Raw genomic sequence first — 16,374 nt, 5'->3', positions numbered from 1 at the left:
ATATATATGAACTTCTGGATATAATATCTCTTTTGATAAAATAAGTGTCCCTACTAGAACCAAATCAGGCAAATCAGCATCAATTCCTGCTGGATAGACTATAGCGATCCTGACCAGGAAACACTTAACTTTGAAAATGGATGGACGGATCAATGAATTACTTTGTAGAGTTATCATTTTTCACCACAATATTTGTCTCAGATGTAATTACTTGCAACAGCATTGTGTGAAAAACAGTAGAATTTTTTTTATAAATAACTACATAGAACAACATTAAAACTACTCATAGAGTAAAAATGTTCACCATTACCCCATTGTTTTTATCTCTCAGATTTCATTATGCACTTTGTCACCATCTTGCAGTCTTCATTACAAAGTTAAGTGTTGCTTTAAAATACTACAATTTCACCCAGATATTTAAGTTTTATAAGCAACTACTTTCCAATGACTATTATAAGTGGCATGTTCACTTGCTTTATTACCAGTGTCTACACACTCTGGCTCTGGTCACTGAGGTCATACTAGCTTCAATACTTAAACAAAGTTCAAGAGCTGTCATGTGGAAAGCCAATCTGTCACAGGGTGTCAGGTGGCTGCCGTTGTGTTTAGAAACTAATTTACAGCCTTTTCTTCTCTGTCATCTAGCTCCTCCTTTTTCTGTTTATTGCTATCCAGGGAATCCTAACAGATTTTAAACAAACCTCTTTTTATTCATTGTTGTCTCTGTCTGCTACTATGTGAGACTGCTTTTTGTCTCTAAAAAGAAAGCCAGTGTCAACCAGCTGCACAGAATATGTGATGGACAGCCACAGAGCATTTATTCTTTATATATCCAATCACCATGAATGGGTGGGGTTACTCCAATATATTACTAGGGTCAGAGTGAAGCCTCTCTTAGGCTAGTTTTGAGAATTGGAGCCAGCATGGATTTTGCTTTGTGGTGCTGCGAATCAGAAGATGAAGAGCCAAATAATAGAAGAGTTTCTCAGGATTCAGCATTGACTGAGCCACGCATCCTGGAAAGTCTTCTCAACTTAGAGACACGCTATCTGCCTTCTGCATCCTACTTCAGTAGCTTGCAGAGTGACATCAGACCAGGCATGAGAACAATGCTTGCCAATTGGCTACTTCAGGTACAAAATTCTTGATACCTCCTCAAAAAAAAGGCACTGCCCTTTCTCTTTTGTGAATTAGTAACATTTCACACTATTATCCACAGGTATCTGAGGAGCTGGGCTGCTCAGATGACATCTTCTGCTTGTCTCTGAACCTTCTTGATCGTTACCTTTCCTTGGTCCCATTGGAGCGCTCTCAGTTTCAGTTACTAGGTGCCGCCTGCCTCTTTATTGCATGCAAAGTGCGTCATAGTGACACTCTGTCTGCATATAGCCTCTGCTTCTACTCGGACTTTGCCTTCACAGCCAGTGAGCTGCAGGTGAGTTGTGGTCAGGGTGAGAAAGAAAAAAAGATCAATTGTTCCAGAAGTCATTTTGTTGTTGTTCTGTTTATTGTATTAAATGTTCACATGTTCCCATTCTCCCCACTCTAAGCACTCTGTTTGTTTCTGGCTGAGTACATGAGACCTTAGTAAAAATAGGTACTTGTAAAAGAAATCAACATAAAGTTATTGGGCAGAAATAGTGAAAGATGCTATCAAGTTTGGCATAGCAGATTAGCACTAACAGGTTATCTTCTCCCTTTCTCTTCTTCCTTCTCAGGAAATGGAGCGGATTGTACTGAATGCTTTGCGTTGGGATGTTGCTGGTATCACACCTCAAGACTTCCTGCCTCACTTCCTGGAGGTTGCTGGCCTTAGAGAAAGTAAAAAGGGAAATGATAAGAACAGTGTGAAAAGAATACTATGCAGCCATGCCAAAACTCTGGTGATCCTCTGTGTAACCGAGACTGCCTTTCTGGCTTTTCCTCCATCACTGGTTGCGGCTGCAAGCCTAATATCTGCACTCAAAGGAATGATGCCAGCGATCATCCAGTCAGTGACAGGTCTGGCTCACCATATTGCCAAAGCTGGCTCTGCTGACCTTGTAAGTACAGTACTTAGTTATCTAGATTTATTTTATTGGAGCTCTGTGATGAAGATAGCTTGGACATGAAGATAAATACTTAAGTAAAGAAGGGAAATAAAAATCCTCCCGACCAAGCAGGGAGCAATTTCTTTCACTGTGTCAATGATATCCTACTCTTAAAAGTACTGTAAAATGCAGGGAAAGGCACAAACACAACAGGGACACTTTTGAGGACACAGATCACTTCTGCGTAAACCTATATACAGTATTTCATACTTGATTTCAGATGATTGGGTATTTTTGGACAAAATTAATTTACGATGAAGAAAAGACATGAATATTAAGAAAAGTTATTTTTTTTTAAAAGAAACAAATACAACAGCCATTTTCAGCTTGATCATGAGTGTTTAGCAATATAGGCAATCAGCCTAAGAAGCAAAGAGGGAATAGATCATTGTACTAGAAGAATGGGAATCAATACAATTCACCAAGTATTTAAAAGAAACACACAAATTCAACTGTAGATTCCTCTGAATTAACAATGCACATTCTGAATGCAAGAACGAGACCTAGAAAGGGTGATTTTCATTACAGTGTCCAAAAATGTACACCCTGATACAAACTTAAACAAGGCCTGTTTACAGTTGCCATTTAATCTAAATGGCACATAGTTGGGATTTGTGGAACAATGACTGATAGGAAGGAGGTGTATACCATAATGAAAATGTTGACTTGTTATTTTAACTCAGGCATCTTAAGCTGTGATTCAGAATCCCTAATGTTAAATATTTAAATATTCCCTAACTTAAATGTTACCCTATAGCAAAGAGTGTTTGAGAGACACTAAGTACATGTGTTTGGGTGTCCTGTGATCTAGTACTGTTTTTTTTCTATAGTACCTGATAATGTTGGAGTAGGCATTGACATCCCACATGCCTGTACTGTTAAACATGATTTCACTAAATGAATTGAGTAAATTTTAGCACAGAGTTTTTTTCTCTTTCCAGGATGTAATACTCTTGTGTGTTGAACAGCTGGAATGTGCTCTCACAGCCCGGATAGAGGATGGGAAGAGAAATGAAAGGAAAAATAAGAACATAGAAGAGTTGGAGAGATCTGCAACACCAACTGACCTTCAAGATGTGGACCTTTAAGATACTGTAAATATAATCAGACTATCATATTCCAATTACTTTTTTGTGTTAAAAGACTAATGAACAGAAGTGTAATATTTAATCAAAAGAATCACCTTGGAATATTTTTCTGTCCCGCAGCACAATGGTAATGCTGCTGCTTTGCAGTAAGAAGACCAGGGTTCTGAATAGAATATAAATGTTCTCCCTGTGTCTGCAGGGGTTTCCTCTGGGTGCTCTGGTTTTCTCCCACTGTCCAAAGACATGCAGTTCAGTTGAATTGGTGATGCTAAATTGGCCCTAGCATATGTATTTGCTCTGTGCCAAGGGTTTGCTCCTGCCTTGTGCTAGCTGGTATAGCCTCCAGCTTTCGCCACCACCACAAACATCCTGGTCTGGATAAAGCAGGAAAACTTGGTTTCTGTTAAAGAATTAAACAATATATAGTATAGAATTCTATTTGTTTAGGGAAGAAAAAACTTTAGCTTTGTCACAAGGAGTCAGTTTTGTCATCTGCCAAATAGTTCCATCTAGTGGCAACCAACTTTAATTGCACATATCAGACATGCTTGCTCTTCTATAATTTCTTAGGAACATGTGGCTCTTTTATGGTAACAATTATGAAATTCTTAAGCTATTTTTATAATCTGAAACTGATTAGAAAACAATGTGCTTCATTTCTTGGATATTCTTTGGAAGAACAGGTTTGGGAAGCAAGAAAGCTATATTGTAAATCTGTTGGCTAGGATATAAAAAATATTGTACTATTCCTCACACTATCTTTCAGTGGAAACTGTCATTTATTTTTTCCATGTATTTATATTTTTACATTATTTATGTACATATTTATTTATTTACTTACATTTATTTATCTTTTTTGCTGTCAATTTTTATTTATATATTCCATGTATTTATATGTATATTTATTGTTTAAGTGTGCTTTTTCACTTGTTTTACTATACATTATGCCATTTTATATGGCTTGCCTAAATACATAACAGGCTTATAGCATCATTACTTTCACATGTACTGAAAAGAGTACAGTTAAATTCTTATTCTTAAATTCTCCAGTGCTATGATTAGTGAGTTTAGCTACCTCACCTTATTTTACTACTGAAAACCAACTATTTTAAATTAAATTTTTGGAAAATGTAAATGATGAGCTTTTCCTGTCATGCTTTCAAAACATATTTACTTTTAATATATTTGATACATTAATATTTAAATTCAGTCTCTCCTTCTTACAATCGGTGTTTTATACTCTCATTTGTAAAGCTATTTTCCTTTTACCAAAGAATGATTTTATTCAACTCTAAATGCACTTTATTTTTAGTAGTATTTGTTCCTGACCACTCTATGATGAGGAGCAATACAAGTCCACAATCTAGCAGTGCCTTTTTAAGCCCCAACTCAAACTCTTTCAGCCCCTTCACATAATAACTATTCTTGTCAGTGTTCAATTGATCTCCATTTCTTCTCACAGGCCCAGAAAAATATTTTAATCTGGGTATACTGTACATTTCCTAGGAATTTTAGTTTGACATTTATTTGGAGGCCTATAAAATATCAGTTCATGGAGATTTATATGTACATGCTTGTATTCTTTGCAGATATTAAAAATAGTTTTAAAAAGTTTTAGAACTGAAGTTCTTCCTTCAGAATGAAGTAGTGAGAATTTTTGAAATTCCAGGGCAGAGCCTGTTCTGTACAGGTTAGTTAAGGACTGCTTTCTAAGTTTCTTTTCAAAACAATTGTTCCTGAAAATGCATAGTCTTAAATAAGGACACTTTTTCACTTTTACAGTCATTCCATCAGTATATAAAAGAAAAATATTTGCTTTACTTTTAAATATTTAACTGTTACAACTATTACATATTGTGAGAGGTGAAAAGAAAGAGTTCTTCAGAACTGAAAACTTAATAATTATAACAGGACATAACATTCTGAACTCTGCTTATTCCTTGTCAGGGTTATAGGAGGTCACAGCCTATTCCAGTAGCACTGAGCTAAAGACAGGCAAAAGCCTCAGACAGGCTGCAAGTCTGTCTCTGGCAATGATAATAAAAAACATTTTTTCTATTGTTTAACTTATAAAATATTAATTAGATAATATTTAATTTAATATTTAATGTATTGAATTTTCTGTCTGCATATGCATTCTCTGGATTCAGAATTTACCTGTTCTGTAAATAACATTTTGTTGTTGTAATACACATTGTAATATTATGAGCGTGAATGAAACTGATTTAAATGAATTCAGAAAATCATTTGACATTACTTCTGGATCCTTGTCTCATTGGACATATCATCTCCTTGCTTTATGTTACCATGATCTATCCACCTATTTTCAGATCCTGCTGCTTCCAGTACTGGTTCTCTGAGAGTTGGACCCTAGTTTATTGTAACTGGCAGAGGGGGAAGAAATAAGTTCTGGACAGAATGCAAGTTTTGCATTTGGCATTGCACAAACTCCCTCTCCCTCTTTTTCTCTCTTTCTCACTCATTCACTCACTCACTCACTCACTCACTCAGTCACTCACTCACTAAACTAAAATCTTATGTTCAGACTGTGTGAAAAAACACAGTGGAAATTCAAACAAAGGGTGAGCATTCAATTCCAAACAGAAAGAAAACTAACTGTATAGTAATTTGAGCTGTCATGAAAAGTATAGTTCTTGCCTGTATACTTGACAGCTTAATAAATTCAACAGTAATAGTAGTAACTTTGTGTATTAAAATATATTCAATTATTTTTATTTTTATCTTTTTTCAGCAAGCTAAAAGATCAAAACAGAACATGCATGTGGTAATAAAATTGAAATTAACTGCACATTTCTCCTGGAAATATCTGATAACGAATTGAGATTCTGCCAACACTTCATACTCAGAAAGGTGCTACTCCAGTTGAGGTCAGTTGATGGGTCTTTAGTAAAAGATCCATTCCACTGGACAAAAATGCCATCAAGGCATTTATGCTTCAGATTCAATTGAACATTTACAGTACAGTATATGCTTTAGATGCTGTATTCATAGACCGCCACTTTTCTGTAATTCTGCAGCATACATTAAGGGAAAATATGTGAGGAAATTCTTATTGGCAGATGTTTTACTTATATACCATATGTCAGGCTTAACTGTCAAACATTCAGTTTATATGGTGTTTTGTGGTGTTAAGTGTCAAGAAAAGGAGCCTCTTGAGGTTCGTTTTATATTAGTGGACAAGTTATACTGGAAATGTCTACTCTGCAAGCCTTGATTCACAAATATATCCTACAAAACTTAACTTACTCAAAATTCGCTCAACACAGATATACTCAAATTCAAAGTATGACTACCTTAACACTGGCCAACGCCAGCTACATCAACTTTGATACCTTACTAGGGGCTAGAAGCCACTCCACACACAAGGTGTCCCTGACAGGATTCACTTGTGTGTCGATCAGTCTTCAGATTGTTCCCCCAGTAATGGCTATGCTTCAGAATATCCTAGTAAAAGCCAGGAATGGCTACTCCTGTTGAGCGTTCATGTCCTGATGGCTACCTTTGAAACCTCTACACAATCTAACAGAAGTCAAGGGCTAATCACTACTCCTGGCAGTATTTATCTTTTTATTAATAATCATTGGTCATTTGCAGTGGGTTGGCACCCTGCCCAGGATTGGTTCCTGCCTTGTGCCCTGTGTTGGCTGGGATTGGCTCCAGCAGACCCCTGTGACCCTGTGTTCGGATTCAGCGGGTTGGAAGATGGATGGATCATTGGTCATTGCCAAATGTCTGTAAACAACAGGACAATTTCAACAAAGCAATACTCAAACCATTTCAACCATTACTTATGTTCATTTGATGGAGAAACCAGGTGTAAATGTTAGATTTGAAAACATAAAACCCAAATGATTCAGATTAGGGTCACACAGGAAACTTTATATCAGGTAGCTATGCTTTGGTTGTTGCAGTCATTGTTTTCATAAACAGGTATGATGCTTGGGAGTGAAGGGGTGGTTTGTAGGTGGCAAAGTCTGACGGATGTATCTTCTCTTTGCATTACAGCTGTTTCTCTTTCTTCTCCTAGTCTTCCTCCCTCCTGGCAATTATGATGTCTATCTGTTAGTGCTTTTTAAAATCCTTTGAATTTATAGTTTCTTACTGACTGCCTCTTTTTTAAACACAGCCTTATGTAAGATATGATTCATAGGGATGAGACTCATAGTTTCCGTATCTGTTTGTCACCACATTTTGCTCAGTTCCCTTCTGGATCATATCCCATTCGCTTCCATCTTGGTACACCTCTTCACACAATATTCCTCTGCAATTTCCTCCAGATGCCCAAACCACCTTATAATGTTTTCTATCTCTGTGGATTGGTGTAAGAATAAGCAATATGAAGATAATAATGTTCAAAAGTCACAATATTGAACTGTCCTTTAATAAATATAAAAAATAAGAAAATGCACTGCAAAAAAAGAAGTCAAAATGTGTTGTGTGAACTAACACTGAATTACCTGCCAGCAAAAAAGACACCTGAGTAAAGAGCTAGCAATTAGAAAACCTGGATCTTTTCAGACGTATTTAAACTCTCTTTAAACACTTGAACTCTGGACTCTTTAATCCTGTTCTAAACACACTCTGTGTATATTTTTAAAGACTGCTACTTGTATAGATTAACTGAGTTTAATTTCTGTATCTTTATTGACTAAAACCTTGTATCTTTTAGGTCATTCTTTTACAATATTAAACAAATTAATTTATTAGATCTGGGGTAATTAGGATTAACAGCCTGTTAAAGGCAAACACTTATTGATAATTCTTGTAATCATTGCTATTTCAATGGGAAGTTAGGCCTTCAGGTTTGGGGTGCATGCTGGGCAGGAAGGCAGAGGTACAGCAGAGCAGTACAGAGAAAAGCAAGGAGAGCAGAGAAGGAGATGGGCCCAAATAAGCTGGTAAGGACCTCTGTCGACTGAACTACAGTCTGAAGCAACTCTGTGCCCAGACTCATATCTTCCATATTACCCTTATTTTTTGGCATATATATTTTTAAGAAGACTCTTTTTCAAATATATTTCCTACTCATGGCACCATTGTTTTTACTGTGTTTGTATTAATATTGCTTTATGATAATATTCATTTTACACTCTTTGTTTGGGTCATGGTATATTGTTAAGAGCACCAGGTGTGGGTGATTGCCTTATTCCCAAAGGGCTTAGCAGCTGAGAAGAGACATCTTCAACACAAAGCATTGCAGCGAGCGGGCACCTGCTTTGGTGATTGGCATGGGTGTAGCTCAGGGCTGAAGACAACTATGTGGTCTGCTTTTGTAGAACCAGTAAGTCTCTTGACTTAAGACAGGTGTCCACGTAAAGGTAAGGCTGTAAATGTAGTGCTCTAAAAAGTACATACCTAACACTAATATTAACAATATACCGTAGTTAACAGTAATTATAGTGCAGGTGAACCAAAAAAATGAACACAGGAATCTATATTATAATATGTTAGGTAGAATGCCCAGTGGGTCTGGGTGGTCTCATGGCCTCGGAAAACCTGCAGATTTTGTTATTTTCCTAAAGCCCTCTGGAGTTTCTTTTTGTTTTTTCTGTCCTCCTGGCTATCAGACCTTAGATTATTCTTTGTTACTTAGTATTGCCTAATCTTACTTTTATATTTTTCTTTTTTCTTTGTTCATCTTGTAAAGCACTTTGAGCTACATAATTTGTATTAAAATGTGCTATATAAATAAATGTTGTTGTTGTAGTGCTAAGAACACCATTTGTGGATGATTGCCATATTCCTACAGGAGTAAGCAACAGAAGAGATGACATTTTCCAATAGTAGCAGCACAGTGAATGGGCACCTGCTATGGTGATGGGCACAGGCTTATCTTAAGCATTTAGTTTGCTTATGCTAAGCTAGTAAGTTTCTTTGCTTAAAGTATCTTCCCATGTACAGATACTATAGAAATGCACACATGGGGCACAATAAAGCAGCTATATGAATTCACAAATCCCACTATAATACACACATCCACATCAAGTCTTCCTCTTAACTCAGCATTCACATTCAGGTAATTATTTTCATATCTGGTTTTCTCCAGCACTGGCTAATGTTCTTCCCTCAACACCCATGTCTCCTTTCTACAGAGTATACTACTCCTCACATACCCTTCATAAATTCTATCCTTCTATGAACTGTTTACTCTTGTTGTCACTGCTTTGTCTGTAGCACCACCAAACATAGCACCTATGTAGCAGAACTTTGCTACTTTTTCCAAAATAACACCATTGCCTTTATAATTCTACAAACACACATTGGACTTTCTGCCTGTAGACTAACCTTCACATAACTGTATTGTGTATGTAATTTCTGACAGCCTGTGAATTGTATTGAGTTTCACCCAACACCTCTAGTGCACATGCAAAATGGCCATGTACCCAATTCTTACACTTCTTCTGCCCACTTGTTTCCAAACATTATCTTAGTCTTACCTGCATTTGGTTTGAAGTCTTTCACTATTTATCATTTCATTCCAGTATCATTCCATTCCTCACTGTTGTTCTATTCCTCTTCTCCTTCAATCTTGCTTTACTTTTTGCCATCAATACAAAATTGCAGAAGAATTCTCATGGCAATCCTTCATATGCTTCTCTGGTGACCATCTTCATCACAGTCTCAAAAAGCAACAGATTCAGAACAGAAACCAACTTCCAGGCTGCATGAGTCTGAAAACTGTTATGATGAGCTGCCGCATTTCTTGGTGCTTCTTGCATAACATGATGTAATTTAAACGCCTGAAGCCAGAATGTGCTGGTCAACAAAACATTTACAGTATGGACAGAACAATCATGAGTGGGTAATGTTTCAGTTTACTTCTCAGGTGTTTGTGTTTCATTGTCAATAATTCACCTGCCACTCTGCACAAGGAAAAATCTTTTTTGAAAATAAAACAGCACTGATCAAAAGACTGACAGTCAACATAAAGATCAGCATATTGTTGCTATTAAGTCACTTTTGCTTTAAAAAGCTAGTTTGACAATGAAGCGATACAAACTTTGTAAAATTACTCAGTTGGCAATGTCTCTACTGGACTACGGGTAAATACGTAGGTGAAGAGAGTCTGCCAACTAAACTAAACTTACTAATGTGTTTTTGTATTTAGTTTGTATTTAATTTATTTTTTAGTTTTACATTCACAGCTAAAAACACCTGATATTCTGAAAATAATCACAATATCAGATTTATGTTTTAAAATACAGTGGGGGAAATAATTATTTGATCCCCTGCTGAATTTGTAGTTTTGAATTTGAAGTTTTGCTCACTTACAAAGAAATAAACTGTCTCTAATGGTTATGGTATTTTCATTTTAATGAAAAGAGATGGAATATTAACCAAATATCCTGAAAAAACATAAATTGTTGATAGAATATTAACCAAAAATACAGAAAAAAACATACATTGATTTGCATGTCATTGAGAGAAGTATTTGATCCCCTACAACCTATCCAGAATTCTGGCTCCTACAGATCGTCTGTGTGCCCAATCAGTCAATCAATTGCAGATACTTCTGATAACTTGTTATGTGTATAAAGCACACCTGTCTACAGAATCAATTTCTTCCATTCTAACCTCTCCACCACCATGGGAAAGACCAAAGAGCTGTCAAAGGACGTCAGGAACAAGATTGTAGACCTGCACAAGGTTGGAATGGGCTAGAAGACCATCAGCCAGAAGCTTGGTGAGGAGGTGACAACTATTGTTGAGATTATTCGGAAATGGAAGAAGTATAACATGACGTTCAATCACACTCGGTCTGGAGCTTCATGCAAGATCTTGTCTTATGGGGTGAGGATGATCATGAGAAAGGGGAGGGATCAGCCCAAAACTACATGGGAGGATCTTGTTAATGAAGGCAGTTGTGACCACATTCACCAAGAACACCATTGGTGACACACTACGCCATAATGAATTGAAATCTTGCCCCGCCTGCAAGGTCCTCCTACTCAAGAAGGCACATGTACAGGCCCGTCTTAAGTTTGCCAGTGAACATCCAGGAGGTGAGACTGAAGCTCAATTCAAATACTTAAAATTATTGCCACTTTACACATTTAGAATTTATCAAATCAATAAATATACTAAGTGCTATAACACACCATTTTCATTTGGAAAAAAACAGCAATGTATCAATTGCTCTGTCCACCCTTACTGCTGAACATAGCTACTGGTCAAAATCAAAACTTGAGATTATTTGGGTGTTCATGTGGTCCAAAGAGCTGGTGTTCCACCCAGAGCTAATTCCACCTTAATTTTCGCTCCCTGCTGTCACAAATGTACTCCTGTTCTTTGATGCTATATAAGTGATTCATTGGTGTTGAGTAAAGTGATAGGTGCTGTATTATACAAATGCAAAGGGTATGTACTGTACGTACATCATGCACTATGTGTGGGGTCCATGATTGGAGGACCAATGGGATGGGGGGACTGTAGGGATTTTACAGATGTTCATGATACAGGGGCTCCACTGGCAGGCAAATTGGATTTCATGTTTTTGTCACTTGGTTTACTTGTCATGAGTCAGAAAACTACTCTCAAAATGCAACTTGACTCTATAGGGGTTATTGTTGTTTTATGAATGTTCAAATTTATGTCGTTGACAGTCACATGTGATAATTTGCCATTTACAGGCAGAGACATGGCTTTAAGTCAACCCCAGTGAGAAGCACAGGAAAGAAAAAAAAATGAAAGCATGAAGAAGCAGCTTGTGCTGCACTAGCTGTAGGTGTGTTTAGAAATCAATATTTATTTATCTTTTAGTAAGGTAGCTAAAATTACAATACAATACAATACAATTTATTTTTATATAGCCCAAAATCACACAAAAAGTACCGCAATGGGCTTTAACAGGCCTTGCCTTTTGACAGCCCCCCCAGCCTTGACTATCTAAGAAGACAAGGAAAAACTCCAAAAAAAAAACCCTTGTAGGGAAAAAAAATGGAAGAAACCTTGGGAAAGGCAGTTCAAAGAGAGATCCCTTTCCAGGTAGGTTGGGCGTACATTGGGTGTCAAAAAAAGGGGGTAAAAAAAACAAAGAATGCGGCACCCGTGCAGTCTGTGGCTTACAGAGCTCCCGAGTCTGTGGTGTTTAGTGTTAATCTTTTTTTTATCAACTAGTATACGAAAAGAAGTAGATTTCAGTGATAGTAGTACGCAGACATACATTTACGAGCGGCAAATTTTGCTCGATTTCTGAAAAAACTGCACTGAAGTATCCAGCGAGGTGACAGAGATGCTCCGCAGCCTTTGCTTACTTTGGCAGCCTGAGAAGCTGAGCTGGCGGAAACACAAGCGCAGCAATCAGAAGCAGAAACGAGGCAAATGCCATCCATTCTGCTTGTGAACGTCCGATCGCTGGACAACAAGCTGGATTACATAAAGCTGCAGCAGCCAAGCAGTGGCTCCAGGAAAACATTGCAGACTTGGCAATCCAGCTAGACAGAATGACCATCTTCCGAGAGGACAGAGACGCCTCTTTGTGTGGTAAGACCCACGGGGGGAGACTGTGTGTTTATTTGAACAGAGAGTGGTGTACGAATGCTGCCTCAGTCGTGCGACACTATTTCCCACAGATAGAGGGTTTTATTGATAAGGTGCCGGCCTTTGTACCTGCCGAGGGTGCTGGTGGTTGCTGTCTACCTCCCGCCTAGCACAAATGCTAACCAGGCACTAGCGGAGCTGTACGAGATCATCAGCAAACTGCAAATGACACACCCCGAGGCATTTTTTGTTGTTGCTGGAGACTTCAATCATGCCAAATTGAAGTCAGTTTGCTCAAAATTCTTCCAGAATGTGAACTTTGCTACAAGAAGGGGAAGCATTGTCTGTACAATGTTTACACAAGCGCTCCTGATGCCTACAAGACCATCCCACCCCCACCTCAGCTATTCAGACCACATCTGCATGCTTATGGTTCCTGCATACAAGTCCCTGCTGAAGCGCACTAAATCAGCCTGCAAGAACATCAGATTGTGGCAGGTTGGTGCTGTTTCAGCTCTCCAAGACTGCTTTGAATTGACAGACTAGGACATTTTCAGGGAGGCTGCTATGGATGGTGACTCCATCAATCTGGAGGAGTACACAGACTCTGTGACTGGTTACATATCCAAATCCATAGAGGATGTTACTGTTACCAAGGATGTTACCACAAGAGCCAACCAAAAGCCCTGGATTATGAGAGAAGTGCACAAGCTCCTCAAGATCAAAAATACAGCTTTCAGATCTGGAGACAAGGCCGCCTTAAGGGTGGCCAGAGCCTACCTGGCTTGCGCTATAAGGAGAGCTAAGTAAGCGTACACACAGAGGATTAACAAACACTTCAGCAGCACCAGAGACACACGTCGTATGTGGCAGGGCATTCAGACAATTACAAACTACAAGCCCAAGCCACACAGCAGCAATGGTGATTACTTCCTATCGGATGAGCTGAACAACTTCTTTGCACGGTTTGAGGTGCAGAACAAAGATCCTGCGAGAAAAGCAACACCTCCCTCCACTGACCGGTACTCTGTCTCTCCATACATGACGTGAAGAGGACTCTATCCAAAGTCAATCCACACAAAGCTGCAGGACCTTACAACATACCTGGTCGTGTGCTCAAAGAATGTGCCAGTCAACTGGCCGGTGTCCTCATAGACATCTTCAACACATCTCTGGGTCAGTTGTCAGTCCCAGCATGCTTCAAGTTGACCATCGTTATACCAGTGCCGAAGAAGTCATCAGTGACATGCTTGAATGACTACCGACCAGTTGCGCTCACAGAAATCATCATGATCTGCTTCGAAAGGATAGTCATGTCACACCGATGCTACACCAATCCCTCTCCCACCTGGACAGAGACAGTGGTGATGTAAGAATTATGTTTTTGGACTTCTCTAGTGCCTTCAACACCATCCAACCTCTGCTCCTTAGAGACAAGCTGACTGAGATGGGAGTAGACTCACACCTGGTGGCATGGATTGTGGACTATCTTACAGACAGACCTCAATATGTGCGTCTTGGGAACTGCAGGTCTGACATTGTGTTCAGCAATACAGGGGCGCCGCAGGGGACTGTACTTTCTCCGGTCCTGTTCAATTTATATACATCAGACTTCCAATATGACTCGGAGTCCTGCCACGTGCAAAAGTTCGCTGATGACACTGCTATTGTGGGCTGCATCAGGAGTGGGCAGGAGGAGGAGTACAGGAAGCTAATCAAAGACTTTGTTAAATGGTGCGAATCAAACCACTTACATCTTAACACCAGCAAAACCAAGGAGCTGGTGGTGGATTTTAGGAGGCCCAGGCCCCTCATGGACCCTGTGATCATCAGAGGTGACTGTGTGCAGAGGGTGCAGACCTATAAATATCTGGGAGTGCAGCTGGATGACAAATTGGACTGGACTGCCAATACTGATGCTCTATGTAAGAAAGGTCAGAGCAGACTATACTTTCTGAGAAGGTTGGCATCTTTCAACATCTGCAGTAAGATGCTGCAGATGTTCTACGAGATGGTTGTGGCGAGTGCCCTCTTCTACGCGGTGGTGTGCTGGGGTGGCAACATAAAGATGAAAGACGCCTCACGCCTGGACAAACTTGTTAAGAAGGCAGGCTCTATTGTAGGAGTAAAGTTGGACAGTTTAACATCTGTGGCAGAGCGACGGGCATTAAGCAAACTCCTGTCAATCATGAATAATCCACTGTATCCACTGAACAGTGTCATCTCCAGGCAGAGGAGTAGCTTCAGTGACAGAATTTTGTCACTGTACTGCTCCACTGACAGACTGAGGAGATCGTTCCTCCCCCACACTATGCGACTCTTCAATTCCACCCGGGGGAGTAAATGCTAACATTACTCAAAGTTATTGTCTGCTTTTTTTATTTTTATTTTTTTCATTTTTTTTCATTTTTATTACTATTGAATTTAATATTGTTTCTTTGTATCAGTATACTGCTCCTGGATTATGTGAATTTCCCCTTGGGATTAATAAAGTATCTATCTATCTATCTATCTATCTATCTATCTATCTATCTATCTATCTATCTATCTATCTATCTATCTATCTATCAAGACTAATCTCCCTGCCTCCCTTGACCCTCTTCAGTTTGCACACTGCTCAAACAGGTCAACTGTGGATGCCATATGCTCTGCCATTCACCGCTCCCTGACACATCTGGATAAAAAAGACACATATGTCAGGATGCTATTCATAGACTTTAGCTCCACCTTCAACACAATCATCCCACAAAGGCTGGTTGTAAATCTGAGCAGGTTGGGCCTGAACACCACCCTCTGCAATTAGATCCTGGACTTCTTGACAGAGAGGCCCCAGTCAGTTTGGATGGGCTGCAACACTTCCAGCATCATCACACTGAGCACTGAAGCGCCACAGGGCTGCGTGTTTAATTCACTGCTCTTCACCATGCTGACTCACGACTGCAAAGCCACACAACACCAACCACATCATCAAGTTTGTGGATGATACGATGGTGCTGGGACTGATAAGCAGGGATGATGAAACAGCATACAGGGATGAGGTGGAATGGCTGTCTGCATGGTGTGAAGACAACAATCTCTTTCTCAATGTCGACAAGACAAAAGAGATAATCACATCCTGCCCACATCCCACTCAGCATCAACAGTTTAGATGTATAGGCTGTTAGGAGTACCACGTTCCTCATTGTGCACATAACTGAGGAACTTATGTGGATGCATAACACCTCATCTCTAATCAAGAAAGCCCAGCAGAGACTACACTTCTTCAAGCGAACAAGTCTTCCCCCTTCCATCCTCACTATGTTCTACAGAGGCACAATTGAGAGTGTTCTGACCAGTTACATCACTGACTGGTATGGCAACTGCAACATATTAGACTGCAAGTGCCTGCAAAGGATAGTGAAGGCAGCAGAGAACATTATTGGGATGCCTCTCCCTTCACTACAGGACATATTTTACAAACACAGTGTCCGCAAAGCCTGTAGCATTGTGCAGGACCTCCTACACCCCTCACATTGACTTTTCACACTTCTGACATTCAAGAGAAGATACTGCAGCTGCAAAGCCAGATCTGCCAGGCTGCAGGATAGTTTTTACCCCCAAGCTGTCAGACTCCTTAACATTATGCTGCCACCTGGGATCTTCAACACTGCCTCAACCACCTCTAAAAACACTTTCCTGAAAAGACGAGTGTGCAT

At 39.3% G+C, this 16,374-nt stretch overlaps 1 protein-coding gene across 2 annotated transcripts; it reads left to right on the top strand.

Moving 5' to 3' along the window:
- The first annotated feature begins 882 nt into the window (after positions 1-882).
- LOC120542830 (G1/S-specific cyclin-D2-like) lies at positions 883-3,381 on the top strand. 2 transcript variants are annotated; one of them, XM_039775513.1, is made up of 4 exons: positions 883-1,133; positions 1,220-1,435; positions 1,719-2,042; positions 3,059-3,381. In XM_039775513.1, the coding sequence occupies exons 1-4, from the start codon at positions 924-926 to the stop codon at positions 3,176-3,178; spliced, it is 870 nt and encodes a 289-aa protein (XP_039631447.1). In that variant the 5' UTR covers positions 883-923; the 3' UTR covers positions 3,179-3,381. The 2 variants fall into 2 exon arrangements, with proteins under 2 accessions (XP_039631447.1, XP_039631446.1); XM_039775512.1 differs by having other exon boundaries at positions 3,032-3,381.
- Positions 3,382-16,374: the final 12,993 nt, after the last annotated feature.

Source organism: Polypterus senegalus, chromosome 13, assembly GCF_016835505.1.
Source record: "Polypterus senegalus isolate Bchr_013 chromosome 13, ASM1683550v1, whole genome shotgun sequence".
NCBI lineage: Eukaryota > Metazoa > Chordata > Cladistia > Polypteriformes > Polypteridae > Polypterus > Polypterus senegalus.
Note: the sequence above shows the minus strand (reverse complement) of the source record. Positions and strands in the feature narration are given on the sequence as shown.